The sequence below is a fragment of the Cebus imitator genome, unplaced genomic scaffold (genome assembly GCF_001604975.1).
Source record: "Cebus imitator isolate Cc_AM_T3 unplaced genomic scaffold, Cebus_imitator-1.0 Scaffold162, whole genome shotgun sequence".
Lineage (NCBI taxonomy): Eukaryota > Metazoa > Chordata > Mammalia > Primates > Cebidae > Cebus > Cebus imitator.
Window position 1 is genome coordinate 1,927,779 of NW_016107477.1, and position 20,224 is coordinate 1,948,002.

At 42.4% G+C, this 20,224-nt stretch overlaps 1 protein-coding gene across 1 annotated transcript in view; it reads right to left on the minus strand.

Annotated features, from left to right (window-relative positions):
- The window catches only part of LAMA1 (laminin subunit alpha 1), a 180,002-nt gene that overhangs the window by 106,217 nt on the left and 53,561 nt on the right, over positions 1–20,224 (minus strand). The window contains exons 4-6 of the mRNA XM_017543918.2: positions 4,601–4,843; positions 3,419–3,598; positions 589–678 (exon numbers count right to left, since the gene is read on the minus strand). Coding sequence (XP_017399407.1) covers positions 589–678; positions 3,419–3,598; positions 4,601–4,843 — 513 coding nt within the window. The remainder of the gene's footprint in view (positions 1–588; positions 679–3,418; positions 3,599–4,600; positions 4,844–20,224) is intronic.

Sequence of the window (20,224 nt, forward strand, 5' to 3'; positions counted from 1 at the left end):
TCTTTTGCCAGCTGGAGTGCAGTGGCATGATCTTGGCTCACTGCAACCTCCATCTCCCAAATTCAAGCAATTCCCCTGCCTCAGCCTCCTGAGTAGCTGGGATTACAGGCGTGGGCCACCACACCCGGCTAATTTTTTGTATTTTAGTAGAGACGAATTTCACCATGGCCAGGATGGTCTCAATCTCCTGACCTCGTGATCTGCCCGCCTTGGCCTCCCAAAGTGGAAAACTCTTCTTTTAAAAAATGTAAACATAATTTATAACTGCATATGTTGTCTGTTTCACGTTCTTATAAACAGAAGAGCTTCAAAATTAATAAGACCACTGAACTGTACACTTTCAAATGGTAAATTTTATGTTAGGGCTATTTTACCACCCAAAAAAAGCACTGTAAGAACTTAATTAGAAATATATCCTCCAAAACAAAATGAAATTGTTAAAAAATACACTAAATTTCTGAAAATCTGTTTTTTTGCAGTGTAACTTTATACCTTCCCATGTTTGCTTTGAATAAAAAAAGAGTAATGCAAATATAGCTACAATTTCTGTTTTGAAGTTTTAGTAAAATGTGAAATACTAGAACTCACCTTTGTAGCTTCATCCCATGGGCAGCTACTAGCATGGCCATAGCAGATACACATGCCTCCGACAGAAATGTCCTTTATTGAATAATAATACTAAGGAAAAAGTTATGAACAAAAATTAAAACCTCAATTTCAGTGAAATGAAAATGTTGCCACAACAACAAATATCTCATGTGTTTTAAGGGTTTTTACTGGTAATCTAAAATATAATTATATGTACATTTAACAATTATATTTCATGAACAAAGAATCCTGTGCTCAATTAAAATGAATTATGCTCAAATTAGCTTAACAGAACCCACAGAAGTCTAAAAAAATCCCCCAACTTGGATGCATCTTAAATCAAGTGAGTAATCTTTCAAAATTCATTATTAAAAACCCTAAAAAATATGGGAAATTGGATACAACACTCTATAGAAAAGATCATGAACAAGTAAGAATTATCCTAGAATGCAAAGTTAGTTTACCACACACAAATCAAGAAATGCAAATCACATTAACAGAATAAAGTGCTTTCCTCACTTCTCTATGTTTTCACATGCTGGTGTTAATACACGTCTTTTTAGATTTCGTTTTCCATTGTTCATTGCTAGTGTCTAAAAATGTGATTCATTTTTGTTTATTGAGTTTGTATTTTACCACATTGTTAAATTCACTTATTTCTGGTAGCTGTTTTGTAGATTTTCTACGTACATAATCACGTCATCTACAAATAATAAGTTTAGTCTTACTATGGGTGCCTTTGATTTCTTTTTTCATTATTGAACATTATTGAGAATTATTGAACAAGACCTTTTCAAATAAACAATAAAACACTGCCAAGGGGAGTTAAAGAAGACTTACAGAAGTGAAAAGTTATAGCATGTTCATAGACTGGATGACTCAACATTGTTAAAATGTCTTCTAAAATTCTTTCCATATTGGTCTAAAGAATTAATGGAATCCCAACGAAAATCTTAGCAGGCTTTATTTTTTTAATAGAAATTAAAGTGATTTAAAATGTATAAGGAAATACAAGAAACCTGACCCCTCAAACCTACTATAAAGCTTCAGTAATCAAGAAAGCTTGTTATTGGCATAAGAAGAGACAAATAGATCTACGGAACAGTAAAGTTCAGAAATAAACCCACCATAATAAGGTTGAATAGTTTCCAACAAGGGCCCCAAAACAAGTAAAGTATTCTCTACAAATGATGCTAGAACGATTGCATATGCATATAGAAAAAAATAAAAAGACTTTCACTGCTTCCTCACACCAAGCAAAAGAAATTAATATGAAATGAACTATAAATGTAAAAGCTAAAACTATAAAGCTACTAAAAGAAAGCCTACAGTGATATCTTGGTAACTTTGGGATAAGCTAATATTTTTTGAGAGGTCATAGAAAGCATTAACCATAAAAGAAAAAATGATAAATTGGGATTCATCACAAAACCTCTGCTCATCAAAAGTCATAGGAAAGTGAATACGCAAGCACCAAGTAGAACGGATATGTTTCCAATATATACATATCTGATGGATTCACAAAAAAAGGATAAAAATCTTTTATAAGTCAGTACTAAGGAGGCTTATTTTTTGTCCAATTTTAAAACGGACCAAAAAAACTCTGATTGGATACTAGTAAGCACATTGTCAACATTAGTCATCAGAGAAACAAATTAACATCACAAAATGCCAATGCACGCACATAGGAAGAGCCGGCATAGACATGACTGACAGCACTAAATAGCTAAGAATGTGTGATGCAACCAGAACTCTCACACATTCCTGGTCAGACTACAGAAGGATACAACTGTCGTTTTTGTTTTTGAGACAGAGTGTTGCCCAGGCTGAAGTGCAGTGGCATGATCTTGGCTCACCGCAACCTCCACCTCCTGGGTTAAGTGATTCTCCTGCCTCAGACTCCTGAGTAACTGAGATTACAGGCATGTACCATCACACCTAGCTTTTTTTTTTTTTTTTTTTTTTGACAGGGTTTCACCATGTCGGTCAGGGTGCACTTGAACTCCTGACCTCATAATCCACCCACCTCGGCCTCCCAACATGCTGGGATTACAGGTGTGAGCCACCATGCCCCGCCCCCTCCTCTTTTTTTAAATAGATTTGAGGTCTCACCATATTGCCCAGCCTGGTCCCAAACTCCCAGGCTCCAGTGACCCTCCCATTTCAGCCTCCCAAAGTGTTGGGATTACCCCCGTGAGCCACAACACCCAGCTGGATACAACTACTTTTGATGTAAGTTTAGTATTTTTTTTTTTTAAGTTAAACATCCAGCTACCCTGTAACTTAGTAATCCCACTCCTGGGTTATTGAAGGGATATGACAATTTTTGCCACATCTTGCCAACTAGAAAGTGCTAGCAAGAAATATAAAGAAAGAGGCATAAAGAAAAAAAGAAGAAAATTTTTGCCACACCCGTCTTGTACACTTAACTATATACTTAAAATCTGTATGCTTTCCTGAATGTAAATAAGTGTCCCAAACTTTAAAATTTGATATGAAAGAAAACCCTCACTTGCTGAAGATCAGATGTGGAACCAGACTAGAATGTGAAGAACAAAGACCATGACATTCACCACATTATGGCACTATGGGGATGGAGTGGGTGAGGGACCTGAGGACATGATTTTGGCCCATCACCTAAAGGCAGCGTCTGTAACAAATGATACATAGCAATCTTACAGGAAATAAAGATATAGCCGCCGGAAAAAAAAAGAAAAAAGAAAAAGGCCAACGTGGGGCAAAGAACAACCAAAATGGAAAGAAGAAAAATAAGAGTTCCCTTAAATAAAGTGAATCTTTCACAGTGGCAGGAGTGCTGTCCCATACTCACGCGTCTGGTAACAATAGGATCCAGGTCTTTAGGTTCCCGGTGGCTAAGGGTCATGAGATCTGCATTGAGCGTTCTAATGCGTTGTAAGCGAAGGCGAATATATCGTGCAGAAGTGAATTCTAGCAACTTGGGTGAAAGATCATCAGCGCTTGGTCTGCCATTGATCAGTGATGTATGAATCTGAAGATGAAGGCATCAAAATAAACAAACGTCAATTTTTGTTTGTTTGTTTGTTTAGATGGAGTCTGGCTTTGTCACCCAGGCTGGAGTGCAGTGGCGAGATCCTGGCTCACTGTAACCTCCACTTCCCAGGATCAAGCAATTCTCTTGATCCTGACTTTAAGGAAGTGTGTACAATCTGAGTGTGCTGGGCACTGAACTGCAAGACTTCAAGAGTCTCCAGTGCTCACCACCTACCAGTGAGAGGAGAACACTGAAAAACCGAGAACTACAACTTTGGGGGACATTTTAGCTCTCTAATATTTCAACAAACCTTGCCCTGGTGCTGTGGGGAAGATGATCTGAGGAGGATCTGAGGGCATGATATGAAATCCCAGCAAAGTGAAGACTGACAGTGTCCTTGAAGACAGGAAGTCAACAAGGTCAACTATATTGATTGTGAAATTACTCATCATAGACACAATTCAAGGCCACTTTAAATAGAGGTAGATGCTTATATTGAAGATCTTTGTATTGACAGAGATCAATTGTGAGTGTTTGATGCTGGCTCTGACAATGCCTGTCTTTTTTTTTTTTTTTTTTTTTTATTTTAATTTGACTTCATCCTAGTGTTGGTTTTTTTTTTTCAGTATTATTTTTTGAGATGGAGTTTCGCACTTGTTGCCCAGAATGGAGTACAGTGGCGCAATCTCAGCTCACTGCAACCTCCACCTCCCGGGTTCAAGAAATTCTCCTGCTTCAGCCTTCCGAGTAGCTGGGATTACAGACATGTGCCATTACACCTGGCTAATTTTTGTATTTTTTGTAGAGACAGGGTTTTTCCACGTTGGTCAGGCTGCTCTTGGACACTTGAACTCAGGTGATCTGCCTGACTCTGCCTCCCAAAGTGCTGGGATTACAGGAGTAAGACACCGTGCCCGGCTGACAATGCCTGTCTTAACATTTGATGCAGGCAGACTCTGATGAGGAAACAGGTCTTGCCACAGTGGGCACCATACCTACCTCTCCATGTTCAAGTGGCACCAGTCTGGAATAGTAGGAGGTGCAGATCACTTCATCATCGGCCCTGTAAGTGGGTGGGCCTCGTCTTGGAGTTATATTGTAACGAGACAAACACTCCGAGTCACTGACTGCATAATACTGCCAGGGGCTGAACGTGGTGCCATCCAGAGAATGCTCCAAAATCCAGTTTCCAGGTCGAGGTGCATTGGCAGCTTTAATGATGACATATGCGACTTGAAATACCTGAAACAAAGACACTGAAAAGTCTCAATCCAGAATTGATATAAGCGAGGCACAGAATGAGAGCTATTGCATGATCTCACTTAAATGTAGAATCTAAGATAGTTGAACTCAGAATCAGTAGAATGGTGGCTGCCACGGGCTGTGGGAGAGGGGAACAGGGAGGTATTGGTCAGTGCATACAAAGTTACAGTTACGCAAGAGGATTAAGTTCTGGAGATATAAGGGAAGGTAACAACGCAGTACTGAATACTCAAAAGTTATTTATTAAAAGGGTAGGTCTTAAGTATTCATCATATACACAAAAGGGTAACTATGTGAAGTGCTAAATATATTAATTATCTGGATTGTGATGACTATTTCACAGTGTGTAAGTGTATGAAATCAAGTTGTACACCTTAAATATATACAATAAACTTTTAAAAAAATAAAATCAAGGCCAGGCATGGTGGCTCACACCTGTAATGCCAGCACTTTGGGAGGCCAGGGCAGGTGGATCACAAGGTCAGGAGATCAAGACTATCCTGGCTAACATAGTGAAATCCCATCTCTACTAAAAATACAAAAAAAAATTAGGCATGCATGGTGGCATACACCTATAGTCCCAGCTTCGGGAGACTGAGGCAGGAGAATCGCTGTACCCCAGGAGGTGGAGGTTGCAGTGAGCTGAGATGGCACCACTGCACTCCAGCTGTGCAACAGAGCGAGACTCCATCTCAAAAAAATAATAAGAAGGCCAGCGGGGGGCGGTGGGGGTGGGAATACAATCAGTACCAGCTATTCAAAAACCAAAGTGCATCTTGAGACTGGTACACATCGATTGCCAAAATCGAAGCTTTGGCGTATAACTGCTTATACATGTTAATCAGAAATGTGTCTTGTGAATCATCTCCTAGTGGCATTTGTTTTCAGAATAAACTCAAAAAGTACTCACAAATAAATTCGTATTATTATTATTATCAATATTGGTATGAACATAAGAGCTTGTTCTTGTTTCCAATGTCTTTATTTGGATTCTGAAAGATACTAGCATTATGTTACATTAATAATAGTGTTAAAAGTATTTTTCATAGTGATTTGGAGATAACACATCTGACTATGAGAAAAAAGCCCACTACACATGTACAAAATGGCTAAAATCCAAAACACTGAGAATACCAAACGCTGCTGAGGATGTGGAGCAACAGGAACTCTCATTCATTTTCGGTGGGAATACAAAATGGTACAGCCTCTTTGGAAGATAGTTTGGCAGTTTCTTACAAAACTAAACATGCTCACCATACTCAGTAATAAAAATGCTCACCATACTCAGCAATCATGCTCCTGGGTATTTACCTGAATGAACTAAAAACTTAGGTCCACACAAAAACCTGCACCACCATTGCCAAAACTCAGAAGCAACCAAGAAGTCCTTTAATAGGTGAATGGAAACACATGCTATGGTGCAGCCAGACGATGAAATATTATAAAGAAAAGAAATGAATTATCAAGCCACAACAAGACATGAAAGAACTTCAAATGCATATTACTGGCCGGGCATGGTGGCTCATGCCTGTAATCCCAGAACTTTGGGAGACTGAGGCTGGTGGATTGCCTGAGCTCAGGAGTTTGAGACCACCAAGGCAACATGTGAAAACCCCATCTCCACTAAAATAGAAAAAATTAGCCAGATTGTGGTGGTGCGCACCTGTAGTCCCCACTACTCAGGAAGTTGAGGCACAAGAATCACTTGAGCCTGGGGGGTGGAGGTTGCAGTGAGTTGAGATCGTGCCACTGCACTCCAACTTGGGCTACAGAGTGAGACTCTGTCTTTAAATAAATAAATAAGGCTGGGCATGATGGCTCATGCCTGTAATCCCAGCTCCCAGCACTTTGGGAGGCCAAGGCAGGCAGATCACCTGAGGTCAGGAGTTCGAGACCAGCCTAACCAACACGGTAAAACCCCATCTCTACTAAATACAAAAAATTAACCAGGCATGGAGGCGCATGCCTGTAATCCCAGCTACTTGCAAGGCGGAGGCAGGAGAATAGCTTGAACCTGGGAGGCTGAGGTTGCAGTGAGCTGAGATTGCACCACTGCGCTCCAGCCTGGGCAACAAGAGTGAAACTCTGTCTCAAAAAAAAAAAAAAAATTACCAAATGAAAGAAGTCAATCTGAAAAGGCTACATACTATATGATTTCAACCGTATGACATTGTGTAAAAGGCAAAACTATGAAGACAGCAAAAAGATCAGTGGCTGCCAGGGGCTCAGGGGGAGGAAAGGAGAGAAGAATAGGTGGAGCACAGATTTTTAGGGCAGTGAAACCACCTGCATGATACTCTAACGGTGGGAACATATCGTTACACATTTGTCTAAACACACAGAATGTACCACACCAAGAGTGAACCCTCATGTACACTATGGACTCAACAATAATAATACGCCAATATTGTTTCACCAATTAAAACAAATGTACCATTCTAATGCAAGATGGTAACCGTGGGCGAAACTGGAGGGGAGGGAGAGGGTGAGGAGTATGGAACTTTGTACTTTCTGCTCAGTTTTCTATAAACCGAAAGGTGTTCCAAAAATGTCTATTAATTAAAAAAAAAAAGTCACAGTAATAAGGAAACAAACTGGAGAAAAAATGAATGTAGATGACTATTACCAGCAGGAGGAGACCAGCCAGACAAATCCTGGATTTGGAAAGGACCCTGGTAGATATCTCACTCAAAATCTAGCACTGAGAAGGAATTATGTTTCCAAAACCCAGGCCTTCTCTAAATACTTCCAGTGACAGGAAAGTCATTAGCTCCTCAGACAGTCCTTTTTTTATGACAACTCCCTCATTAGAGGATTTTGTTTGTTGGTTTTTGAGACAAGGTCTCACTCCGTTGCCCAGGCTGCTGGAGTGCAGTGGCATGGTATCAGCTCCCCACAGTCCCAGCCTCCTGGGCTCAGGTGATCCTCCCACCTCAGCCTCCAGAGTAGCATGCACCACCACACCTGGATAATTTTTGCATTTTTTCATGTGACAGGGTCTTGCTATGTTGCCCAGGCTGATCTCAAACTCCTCAGCTCAAGTGGTCAACCCACCTCGACTTCCCAAAGTGCTGGGATTACAGGCTTGAGCCACTGTGCCTGGCCAGAGAATCTTTTTTGACATTATTCAAGCTCCTCCATAATATTCAACTTGCTGGAGATGCAGAAAAGATCTTGGAATCCACCTTCATGTAACTGTCCTTCAAGTATCTGAACATAACTATCATACATCACCTCCAGAATCTCTCATTTTTAGCCTCAATATTCTAGTTTCTTGAAAAGATTCATCATTTAACAAGACAACCTCGCATTGTCATAAGGCTCTGGACACAACCTTATTTTAAAATGCAGCTCCCAGGAACTGAATAGAGAACTCCAAATGTTTTCTGAATTGCAAAGAATACAGTGAAAATATCACATCCCTTGTTTTAGTCATTCAGCCTTAGCAAGCATTCACTTTTCTGAGAGTAAACTTAGATTGCTAACTCAGGTTGGGGTAGCCAGCAACAGTAACCAAAAAATGCCTTTCTCCACATGAACTGCTACCGACTCCAGGCTTTCTTTATCCTGGATGGACATGGGTAACTTTTTTAAAAAACCAAAGTCCAGTATTTTTCATTTTTAAAATAGATATGCAATACATTTGTGCAAATGTACGTCTAAATGTGTGTGTACAGTTGACCCTTAAACAGCAAGGGTTTTAACTGCATAGGCCCACTTATAAACGAATTTTTTTGTGTGCCTCTGCCACTCCTGAGACAGCAAAACCAACCCCTCTTTGTCCTCCTGCTCAGCCTACTCAATGTGAATACGACAAGGATGAGGACCTTCATGATGATCCACTTCCACTTAGTGAACAGTAAATATAATATTGTCTCTTCTTTACAGTTGTTTTTTTTTTTTTTTTTACCGAGTCTCACTCAGTCACCCAGGCTAGAGTACAGTGGTACAATCTCAGTTCACTGCAACCTCTGCCTCCTGGGTTTAAGCAATCTTCCTGTCTCAGCCTCCCGAGTAGCTGGACTACAGACGCACGCTACAAAGCCCAACTAATTTTTTTGTATTTTTAGTAGAGACAGGGTTTCACCATATTGGTCAGGCTGGTCTCAAACTCCTGACCTCAGGCGATCCACCCACCTCAGCCTCCCAAAGTGCTGGGATTACAGGTATGAGCCACCAGGCCCAGCCTCTTCCTTACAATTTTAATAACAATTTCTTTTCTCTAGCTTACTTGATTGTAAGAATATAGTATATAATATATACAACACATAAAATATGTGTTAACTGTTTATGTTATCAGCAAGGCTACAAGTCAATAGTAGGCTATTAGTAGTTAAGTTTTTTGGGGAATCAAAAGTTAATCATGAATTTTTTGACTGCATGGGGGGTTGGCACGCCTAACTCTAACATTATTCAAGGGTCAATTGTATACACACACACACACACACACACACACACACACGCGTATATGTATATATATACATAAAAATTTAGGTCAGGCGTGGTGGCTCACGCCTGTAATCCCAGCACTTTGGGAGGCGGAGGTGGGCAGATCACTTGAGGTCAGGAGTTTGAGACCAGCCTGGCCAACATGGTGAAACCCCATCTCTACTAAAAAAAAAAAATACAAAAATTAGCCAGGTATACTGGTGGATGCCTGTAATCCCAGCTACTTGGGAGGCTGAAGCCAGAGAATTCCTAGAACCCAGACAGTAGAGGCTGCAGTGAGCCAAGATCATACCACTGCACTCCAGCCTGGGTGAAAGAGTGAGACTCCATCCTCCCACCCCCAAAAATAATTTACACACATACACATATGTGTATATGTCTTGGGAAGGAAGTTGTTAATTTACTCTAATTGCCTGGTTTTCTTGGTTTTTATTTCTTTGCTATTCTTTTCCCTGTTTCTAGAATTCCATAGAATCAACAGGGACTAATAATTCTATCTCATTATGGTAACTCTTTCCACGTGCCAGAAACGTTCTCCAATCAATTTTAGTCTGCAAGTGATTTCAGCGTGTCAGATGTTTTGGCTATCTCTGTGCATGTGCCACTTTCCTTTAGAAGACAACCGCTGTTTCTAACGTGCGTTAGAAGTGAAACAATGTGCTCAGGGTTTTCACAAGGAGGACAAGGGAGAACATCCTCACAGCTATTCATCACTGTCCAATTGTTTTGTAAATGTCTGCATCATAAAAGCTGAGCTCTATGAATATGTGGGTTGCGATCATTCATTACTGCTGCACATGTGAAACTCGACTCTACAAAGTAGAGGTGCCACGTGAGCCAGGGTTATCAGGCAGCCGATTTGGGAGGGAGAAAAGACAAGGTCATTTACAAAGACATCTGAAACAGAACGTAATTACTTTGTGTCTTCCAGTTTCACACTTGAAAATGGAAAGAACTAACAAGTTTACCACATGCACGTTAAGAGCTTTACACATATATCATCTCATTTAATCTCAAACAACCCCATTATTGTTTTTGTACCCATTTGACACATTTGGAAACTGATGAAAAGAGAGGTCAAGAAACAAACTACTGAGTTGCAGGTACCAAAAGAAACCAGGTGGTGTCAACTCCAGAGTCCTCTGCCACCCTCTCTACTGCCTGCCCCCAAATGTCCACACATACCTAGAGTCACTGGACTTTCCTTTTTGTAATACCAAGAAAGAAACAAAAAGATTCCTGCATTCGCTTGGAGATCAGGTTGATATGTTAAGCACAGTGGCAGCTCTTTCAGTTACTCTGCTGAGCGGAGGGAGAGGATGGAGAGTGTGCAAGAAACAAAGATGAATGACTGCTAATGCCACGGAGCACTTACTGTGGCCAACGCCAGTGCCACGTGCTTCATTAGCATTACTAACACTTTGATTTTTTTTTTTTTTCAGACGTGTCTCACTCTGTCACCCAGGCTGGAGTACAGTGGCATGATCTCAACTCACTGTAACCTCCGCCTCCTGGGCTCCAGTGATTCGCCTGCCTCAGCCTCCGGAGTAGCTGGAATTACTAGTGCCCACCACGCCCAACTAATTTTTGTATTTTTAGTAGACACAGGGTTTCACCATGTTGGCCAGGCTGGTCTCAAACTCCTGACCTCAAGTGATCCACACCTCCCAAAGTGCTAGGATTAAAGACACGAGGCACCATGTCCTGACAACTCTTTGAATTCTTACAACTACATTCTTCTTATGAAGTAAGTACTGTCAATTCCCCCTATTACACATGAGAATATTGGGGCACAGAAAGATTAGGCAATCTTCCCAAGGTGATCTCACAGGTGCTGAACTGTATACGGCTGGGCTTGAACCCAGGCAGTTTGTACTTTTTTTTTTTGAGATAGAGTGTCACTCTGTTGCCAGGCTGGAGTGCAATGGTGCAATCTCCACTCACTGCAACCTCCGCCTCCTGGGTTCAAGCAATTCTCCTGCCTCAGCCTCCCAAGTAGCTGGGACTACAGACACGCTCCACCACACTCAGCTGATTTTTGTATTTCTTTTTTTTTTTTTTTAGTAGAGATAGGGTTTCACCATATTGGCCAGGATGGTCTCGATCTCTTGACCTTGTGATCCACCCAACTCTGCCTCCCGAATTGCTTGGATTACAGGTGTGAGCCAGTTTGTTCTCTTAAGCACTGTGCCACACTACTTCTATAATGGCAAAGAAAAGGAAAGAAATCCCAGGCTGAGACAACTGGTAAGTCCTAATCCGGTTTTTTCACCCTCTTACTCCAACCAGTGCCCTCCTTCCCTTCCTTCCTCCCCCTGCTTTGTCCCTCCCTCCCTCCCTCTTTCTCTCCCTCCCTCTCTCCTTCCTTCTTTCCTTCCTTCCTTCCTTTCCTTTCTTTCTTTCCTTTCTTTTGAGATAGGATCCTAATCCAGTTTTTCCACCCTCTTACATCAACTAGTGTCCTTCCTTCTTTCCTTCCCTCCCTCCTTTCTTCCCTCCCTCCCTCCCTCCCTCCTTCCTCTGTCTTTCTTCTTCCTTCCTTCCTTCCTTTCTTTCTTTCTCTCTCTCTCTCTCTTTCTTTCTTTTGAGATAGGATCTCATTCTGTCACCCAGGCTGGAGTGCAGTGGCATGGTCACAGCTCACTACAGCCTTGAACTCCTGGGCTCAAGAGATTCTCCTACCTCAGCCTCCCAAATAGTTGTAACTGCCAGCAGTCACACCATGCCTGGCTGATTTTTTTAACATTTTATTCATAGAGACAGAGTCCCACTATATTGCCCAGGCTGGTCTTGAACCTTTGGGCTCTAGTGATTTACCCACCTTGGCCTCTGAGTGCCATAATTACAGATGTGCACCACACCTTGTCCACAGTTATTTCAGTACCATGTTCCAGTACTTTATCAACCCTTTGCCAGCTTTTATTCTGAGAGCTTAGTCATAGGTAAGAAAATGATACCAAATGGAAGAACAACCATAGTGAAAACTTCAGGACAAGCTCTCAAGTGAGGAGCTGGTCAACTTTTATCTTTATCAAAGCCTTCCTTACCATGTTGGCCATTGTCCCCAAAATCTCTCAATAGTCCTCAAGGTCCCCAAACTGGAGACCAGGAAACAAACTAGGGGTCCTGAGAGCAGTAAGTCTGATGAAGAGGAAAACAGTGCTATGAAGAATCTAAATACAATGCGTCTTCACTTTGCCCCATTATGGGCTGAACTGTCTCCCCTAAACTTCATACACTGACGTTCTAACCTCCAGTAGCTCAGAGTATGTCTGTATCTGGCGACAGCGTCTTTAAAGAGGTGATTAAGTTAAGTGAAGTCATTGTAATGGCCCTATTTCAATATTTCTGGTGTCACAAGGAAAGCAGATTAGGACACAGACAGTACAGAGGGGAGACCATGTGAGGACTCAGGGAGAAGAAGCCACTAGGAGCCAGAAGAAAGCAACTCTGCTGACCCCTGGACTTTGGACGTCAGCCTCCAGAACTGTGAGGACATCAATGTCTCTTGCTTCAGCTGCCCGGTCGGTGCTACTTGTTACAGTAGCCCAAGCTGATTAATAGAGGCCCAATTCACCAATCGTGTGTTGACAAATTGGTCTTATACATAATGTAGAAAAACTGAAGGATTCTCTGTTAGCATATAGAATTTTTTTTTTGAGATGAAGTTTCGCTCTTGTCACCCAGGCTGGAGTGCAATGGTGCAATCTCGGCTCACTGAAACCTCTGCATCCTGGGTTCAAGCAATTCTCCTGCCTCAGCCTCCTGAGTAGCTGGGATTACAGGCACCCACCACCATGCCCAGCTAATTTATTTTTATTTTTAGTAGAGTCAGGGTTTCACCATGTTGGCCAGGCTGGTCTCAGACTCCTGACCTCAGGTGATCCACACACCTCAGCCTCCCAAAGTGCTGAGATTACAGGCATGAGCCACCATGCCCAGCCAGTATATAGAATTTTAAACCCTTGTCCCAGTAAAATCCACAATATTTCTTTTGCCTTTTTTTTTTTTTTGCATGGTTGACTAAACTGCCTTTTCTCTGGATTTAAGGTTGGTTGAACACAAATTGATGACGCAGGGGTTCTCACTAGACTCAGAGTCAATGTAGTCTTGCTAAACCTGCAGCTGATACAGACATTTTTAAATCCACTTTCATCACGATTTTCCACCAAGTAGCTTTTGTTAATGATCGCTGGAATGCACATAAACAGTGTCACATAAATAAAGTAGGCACACATCAAACACCACTTTCTAAAGAGGAATCCAGACAGGAATGTTCATGTGGGCCTCAATCTTAACTTAAATATATTAAATCCATTTCAGGCACAGATGTCTAAAAAATACAGATAACCTAATTTTCCAACATCAGAGGTCAACTTCCCATGTGCAGAGAGAAGTGAAGCCTCTCCTCTCCACAGACAGTGCAGCTGTTCTCTGCATGCTCTCAGAAAATCTACAGGGCTCAATACCAGGGACGACTCCCCTCCGAAAATTCTCCATAGAAGGCCCTACCTGCCTCCATGGTGGTAACTGAACAGTGAATGAAGGAATGTTTTCTCTCTTGCATGAAAGAAATGAACTTTCCCCAGACAAAAGAGGTTTAGATGAACAGTTGAGTGCATTTGATAAATAATACTGCTCAATTATCCCCGTGAAAGTGGCGATTTTGTGCTCTGTAAGCTTTACATCTCATGAAATCATTAGAGAATGAACTGTGAAGTGACCATTTGAATTAATACTTACTACTCGTGAATAAACAAGCAGTTATTTGATAGGAGGCTAATTACTAATGCAGATATGACTCACTTCCAGTTTTATAGTGTGTCAATCACGAAAGCACTTAGTCAATTGATGAGCGTGTGAAATGGCAACAAAAACTAGGAAAAACAGAGAGGCTAGGGAGCCGAGAGGGAAGGAAAGATGCCTGCGATACACGTTTTAAATACAGTTCTCAGAGCAATTACTTGAAATGTCGTTTATATTATATTTCAGCTGGCAGTTTTAACTGTTATTCCCTCATTTTAAGAGCAGTACACTCAACAGACAAAAAGAAAAAAAAAAACAGCTTCATAATGAGAACATTTTAGAATAAAACATGATTTGCTTCTCTTTGCATTTGGTGCTACCATTAGATATGCAAAATAAACATGTCCCAAAATTAAAATCATACAAAACATGTCCATGTCCAGTAACTTTTCTCTTTTTTGCTCCTTTTCTTTTTGCCTTTTGTTTTCATTGGGGGAGGAGGGACTGGCTGCCAATAGTGACAAATTTAGATCAAGCAGATTTCTTTCCTTAAAATTCTTCAGATTCATGTCTCAGACAATCGAGGAATGCTCCTTTGGAACTATGCTGAGATACTTAAAGTGGATATTGAGGAAAAGCCAAAGTAAGAAAAACAATTACTGACAAATAGAGGGCACAGAGATACCAGTCCCATTTAAAGCGCAAATAGTAACCCACGATCAGTAATCTGAAGGCAGGAAAGGAATACTTCAAACACCTGTCAGCAGTGGTTCTGTCTTCCATCAGTAAGAAAAGCGATTTCAAAAGGAGCCCAACCACCAGCTGACCCACGGTCCAGATGTCACCATTTCCATTTGAGGATGACTAATAGTATTGTTGTTTTTAAAAGTGTGCAGGCTGGGGGTGGTGGCTCACGCCTGTAATCCCAGCACTTTGGGAGGCCAAGGTAGGCAGATGGCTTGAGCCCAGGAATTTTAGACCAGCCTGGGCAACGTGGCAAAACTCCGTCTCTGCAAAAACTACAAAAAAGTCATCCGGGCATGGTGGCACACACCTGTAGTCCCAGCCATGAGGAGGCTGATGTGGGAGGATCACTTGAGGCCAGGGAGTCGAGGCTGCAATGAGCCATGATGGTGTTGCTGCACTCCAGCCTGCAAGACAGAGCGAGACCCTGTCCCTCATCCCTCGCAAAAAGTGTTGAACCGCTTTATCTAAGAAATAGAACAGACAAGTAAGAGGCTGGTTTCCATTCCTAGTCTCGATGTATATTTCTCCCTATAATTGTTCCTATTGCTCAAGCTGACCAAGTGATCTTGGTGATTTTGTTAAATTTGTAGAAAATTAGCTGGAACTACCTCAAAACCACAGCCAGGCATGTCCCCAAATGCTCTTTGTTGGGATCTTCATTTCTTTTCCCCGCCTTGTAAGCTCCATGTGACAACCAAGTGCCCCTAAAATGATATAAACCCACTTGTGAAATGTAGTTACAGGCCGTTCACAGAACTGAGAAATCCAAAAGGCGCCTTTTCTATTCTCCAACTCCTAACCACTGTCTTGGCTGGAACTATCGAGGTTTCACCTAGGAGTATCTTAGCCTTTGAAATCACACTAGGGTTTGCTCCGATATGCAGTTCCCCATTTGCTCATGTCGGGACAGTGGTGACAGTGAATGGTATCCCTTCCTTCCTCTTCTGACCGTGGAAGTAGGCTCAGAATCTGTCATGGAGATTGGAAAAAGTAGACTGCAATATTCCAGATGAAAGCAAAACTGGAGGATGTGGTGTAGACGGGCGCAGTGGAGGCTTGCGTGACACACTCCCTCCTGCATCACAGCCTGAGTGGGCACTTGTGGACCCGCCCAGAAGCTCTGTCCTGTGGGTCAGAACCCAAGAACATCTGAGAACAGCCTGAACAGGAAAAGAAGAGCACTGGCATGCTCTGGGGCAGACGGTCAGCTGTCTCCTAGTTAGGACAATGACTGCTCCTCCCTTGAGGACGTGGGGGAGGGGTGAGCAGAGAAGCACCCCACATGGACATAGGAGACTGCAGATGAGGGATGCCCACTAACAATTTTTCACTGAACCTTCGTTCAGTCATTGTTAACTGAGCATCTGCTTTGTCACAGGGACTACAGCAAGTGCCACAAATATGGCAGTGGATGGAGGACTTTGTGACCCAATGCCCTGGTGGGAAAGCCAGGGGCTAACCAAGTCACCAGGGAGAAGGGCAGAGGCTGCAGGAGTGTCTGGGTGTCCGGGGAAGGCCAATTAAGTCTGGAGAAGGCAGATGGTCAGGGAAGGCTTCCCTAAAGGCATCTCCGAAGCCAGATGGGAGATATCCAGGTAACTGGAGCAAAGGTGTGGAGGATCAAGGAGGAGAACCCTGAGTGCAAAGCACAGAGGAGGGAGTGCAGAGATGGCAGGAGAGAGCCAGCGGCGGGGGGGGGGGGGGGGGGGGGGGGGGGGGGGGGGGGGGGGGGGGGGGGGGGGGGGGGGGGGGGGGGGGGGCTGGCCAGGGCCATGGGCCCCACCATGTAGATCTTTGTGAACCACGGTAAAACCCTGACCATCCCAGAACTTGAAACCAAGGAGCTGCAGGGTCACCAGGGCTGAAGGTCACAGAATCGGATGTTGGTGCCTGGAAATCATGAGACATGGCAGTGCTGACTTTGCAAACACCAGGAGACCAGAGCAGAGAAAAAAGCAACGGGTCTTACAGGGTTTTCTAAAAGGTCAAAATGTGAGTGAGAAGGAAAACACAAAGAGGCCAAGCAGCGCTTTCCGGCGCTGGTCAGATCCCTCTCTCCACTGTGGGAAGAGTGCAGAGTTCTCTCCCGCCTCATATGGCCCCAGAGCCCACACTTCCCCTGTCTTGCGTCAGCCCCAGAGAATTTCTGGCTGAAAACGTCTGACAACTCAACTTCTTTTCACCTCTTCTAGACCTCACATTGACCTGTTTTTGCCCCAGCTGATGTAGCCACGGTGAAGAGCTTACAGCTGGATCCCTTCTTCTCATGTCTTCTCATGAGAAAACACACGACCGTCGCACCCGATGACAGTAAAAGGGGTCCTTAATATTAAGCCTTGAAAATCCATCAGACGATACTGTCTAGAAAAGGTGTGCGAATCTGTACTTAACGAACTCCATTAAACATTAACCTATTAGTTACACATTTACAACACCCAGAAACAATAATCATGTGTTTTCTTTCCTTTGGTCACTAAATCTAGCTGAATCTTTTACAGTTATAACACTAGAGAGATGAGAATATATTGTTTTCTGTGTGTGTGTAAAATTTCACCTTTTATATGGATCCTTGGTCTATATTCTACTTGGAGATTCTCCTTTATCTTTAGACACATCTAACTTCATTGAGTATCCAACTGACAAATCGCCACATTTAAAGCTTATTTTTTAAAAGAGAATATCCAAATATGTAGGATACATAATATATAGGAAGACCCTTGTTTCTTTTTTAAAAAGATGCAGTGGGGCTGTAAAATAGTGCTGGTACATGGAAAACAGTATGGTGGTTTCTCAAAAAATTAATCATAGAATTACAATATGATGCAGCAATTCCTCCTCCGGGTATACGTACAGAAGAAGGGAAAGCAGGGACTCAAACGCGTGTAAACCAATGTTCCCAGCAGCACTATTCACAACAGCTAAAAGGTGGAAACCGCCTAAGTATCCGTGGATGGATGAATGGCTAAACAAAATGTGGTCTACACATACAATGGTATATTATTCCGTCTTAAAAAGGAAGGAAATTGTAATACATGCTACAACATAGATAAACCTTGAGGACATTCTGTATGCTAAGTGAAATAAGCCAGACATAAAAGGGCAAATAGAGTATGATTCCAGTTATGTAAGCTTGATTACCCAGAGTAATCAAATTCATAGACAAAAGCTGAATGAAGGCTACCTTAGGCTGGGGAAAGAAAGGAACGTGGAGTTGGTGTTGAAGGGGTTTGGCGTTTCCATCTGGGAAGATGGGAAGTTCTGGGGATGGATGGTGCTGATGGTTGCACAACAACCTGAATGAACTTAATGCCACTGAGCTGTACACTTAAAAATGGTTAAAATGGCTCCCACTGCAGCCTCGAGGGCCCCTGTCCCCCCTAGTTCTCCCTACTGATGACTAGTGGTTTTTTTTCTCCTGTCCTTGTGTTGAAGACAGGAAGCAAGGGTGTCAAGCCCCCATTCCCTCCCTACTCTGACAGCAGGATTGGATGTTGTGCATTGCGTTTTTTTGTTGTTTATTTTGTTCATTTTGTTCCGAAATTTAAGTATGTAAAATAAAGAATATGCTGCTTTTATACCAAAAAAAAGGTTACGATGGTAAAAACACCCCCTCCAGAAAAAGAGATGAGAAGTGAATGGTATGAAGACACAACCTTGTGAAACACTGAGCTAAGTTGAAAATGAGTAGGAATGTGGTATTTCTAGGCAGGGGCAAACTCCATAGAAACCAATTAAGTCAGCGAAGGTCAAGCAAACAGCTCCGAGGGGATGTCTGAAATCTTATCTTTCTCATGACCTGATTTCAGTCACATTCTTACTGAGTTCTGGCAAGGCATGATGATACTTCAAAAAATACAAAATCAGAGCCCCAAACTGAGGGTTTTACAGTGAAATACTGTTCAGACAATGCTTTCTCCTTGGTGATATTTCCTCAACAGCAAGCTGACCTGGGGCAGCCCCATTTCTTGCCTGCCTTGGTCTATAAGACTGATTAAGACTGGCATAAAGTTGTAGATGATCCTAAAATTGTTCATCCCAATGGACACCTACTAAGTGGTTATTTAACTGACACTTCTGCCATAGGAAGAACACATGTAAATATCCTCTGATTACATACCACTAAATAGCAGGAAAAGCAAAAATTCTTAAATTATGATTGATAATTCTCATGATTATATTGTAAATACTATAGGGGAAAAGGTCTTAGAAACTGTTGAAACTGGCTGGGTATGGTGACTCATGCCTATAATCCCAACACTCTGGGAGGTCAAGGCAGGCAGATCACCTGAGTTTGGGAGTTCCAGACCAGCCTGACCAACATGGTGAAACCCCTCTATACTAAACATGCAAAATTAGCTGAGCTTGGGATTACATGCCTGTAATCCCAGCTATTCAGGAGGCTGAGGCAGGAGAATTGCTCGAACCAAGACTGCACCATGGCACTCCGGCCTGGGCAACAAGAGTGAAACTCTGTCTCAAAAANAAAAAAAAAAAAAGAAAAGAAAGAAGGAAAATAAAAAGAAAAAAGAAATTGTTGAAACTGCACTGGATTGGTCACTTGCTCTTAAAAGGGTGATTAGTAATAGCCAAAATTTGACCCAAAAACTATCTTACAGAGGGGTGTAAGGGGAATTCTCTGTACTTTCCATTCAATTTTTCTATAAACCTAAAACTTCTCTAAAAACTACTCTATACTTTTTAAAACACAGAAACAAACAATTACACATATTCTAATAATTCTCAACTGATAAGAAAGCTTGTGGTCAGGTGCGGTGGCTCACTCCTGTAATCCCAGCACTTTGGGAGGCCAAGGTGGGTGAATCACTTGAGGCCAGGAGCTTGAGACCAGCCTGGGCAGAATGGCGAAACTTTATCTCTACTAAAAATACAAAAATTAGCCAGGTATGGTGGCATGCATCTGTAGTTCCAGCTGCTCAGGAGGCTGAGGCACAAGAATGGCTGGAACCAAGGAGGCGGAGGTTGCAGTGAGCTGAGATCACACCACTGCACTCCAGCCTGGGTGACAGAGTGAGACTGTCTCAAAAAAAAACAAAAAACAAACAACAACAAAAAAAACAGCCCAGTTGGCTGAACAGAAGCTAATAGTTTTAAGGCTTTACCAAATTTCCCAGGCTACCTCAGTCTGTACAGCTATGCCATCCAGCTAATTATCTGCAGGTTTTAATTTGACTTCATGGTTTTCCCAGCCTTCATTTCCAAAACGGACAGGCCACAGCGAGTCACTGCTTTCTAAGTGTCTGCATACAAATTGCAAAGAGACCACAGGTCTGAGGAGGTGCACTGGCAGCAATAGGCAGCTGTCCTGGTCACTGAGAAGTCTCTACCTTCATTGCGCTTTGGCAGCCTGGCCATCTCACCAAAACCAGCGCTTTCAGAGTTAGAATTCCACAATCACCC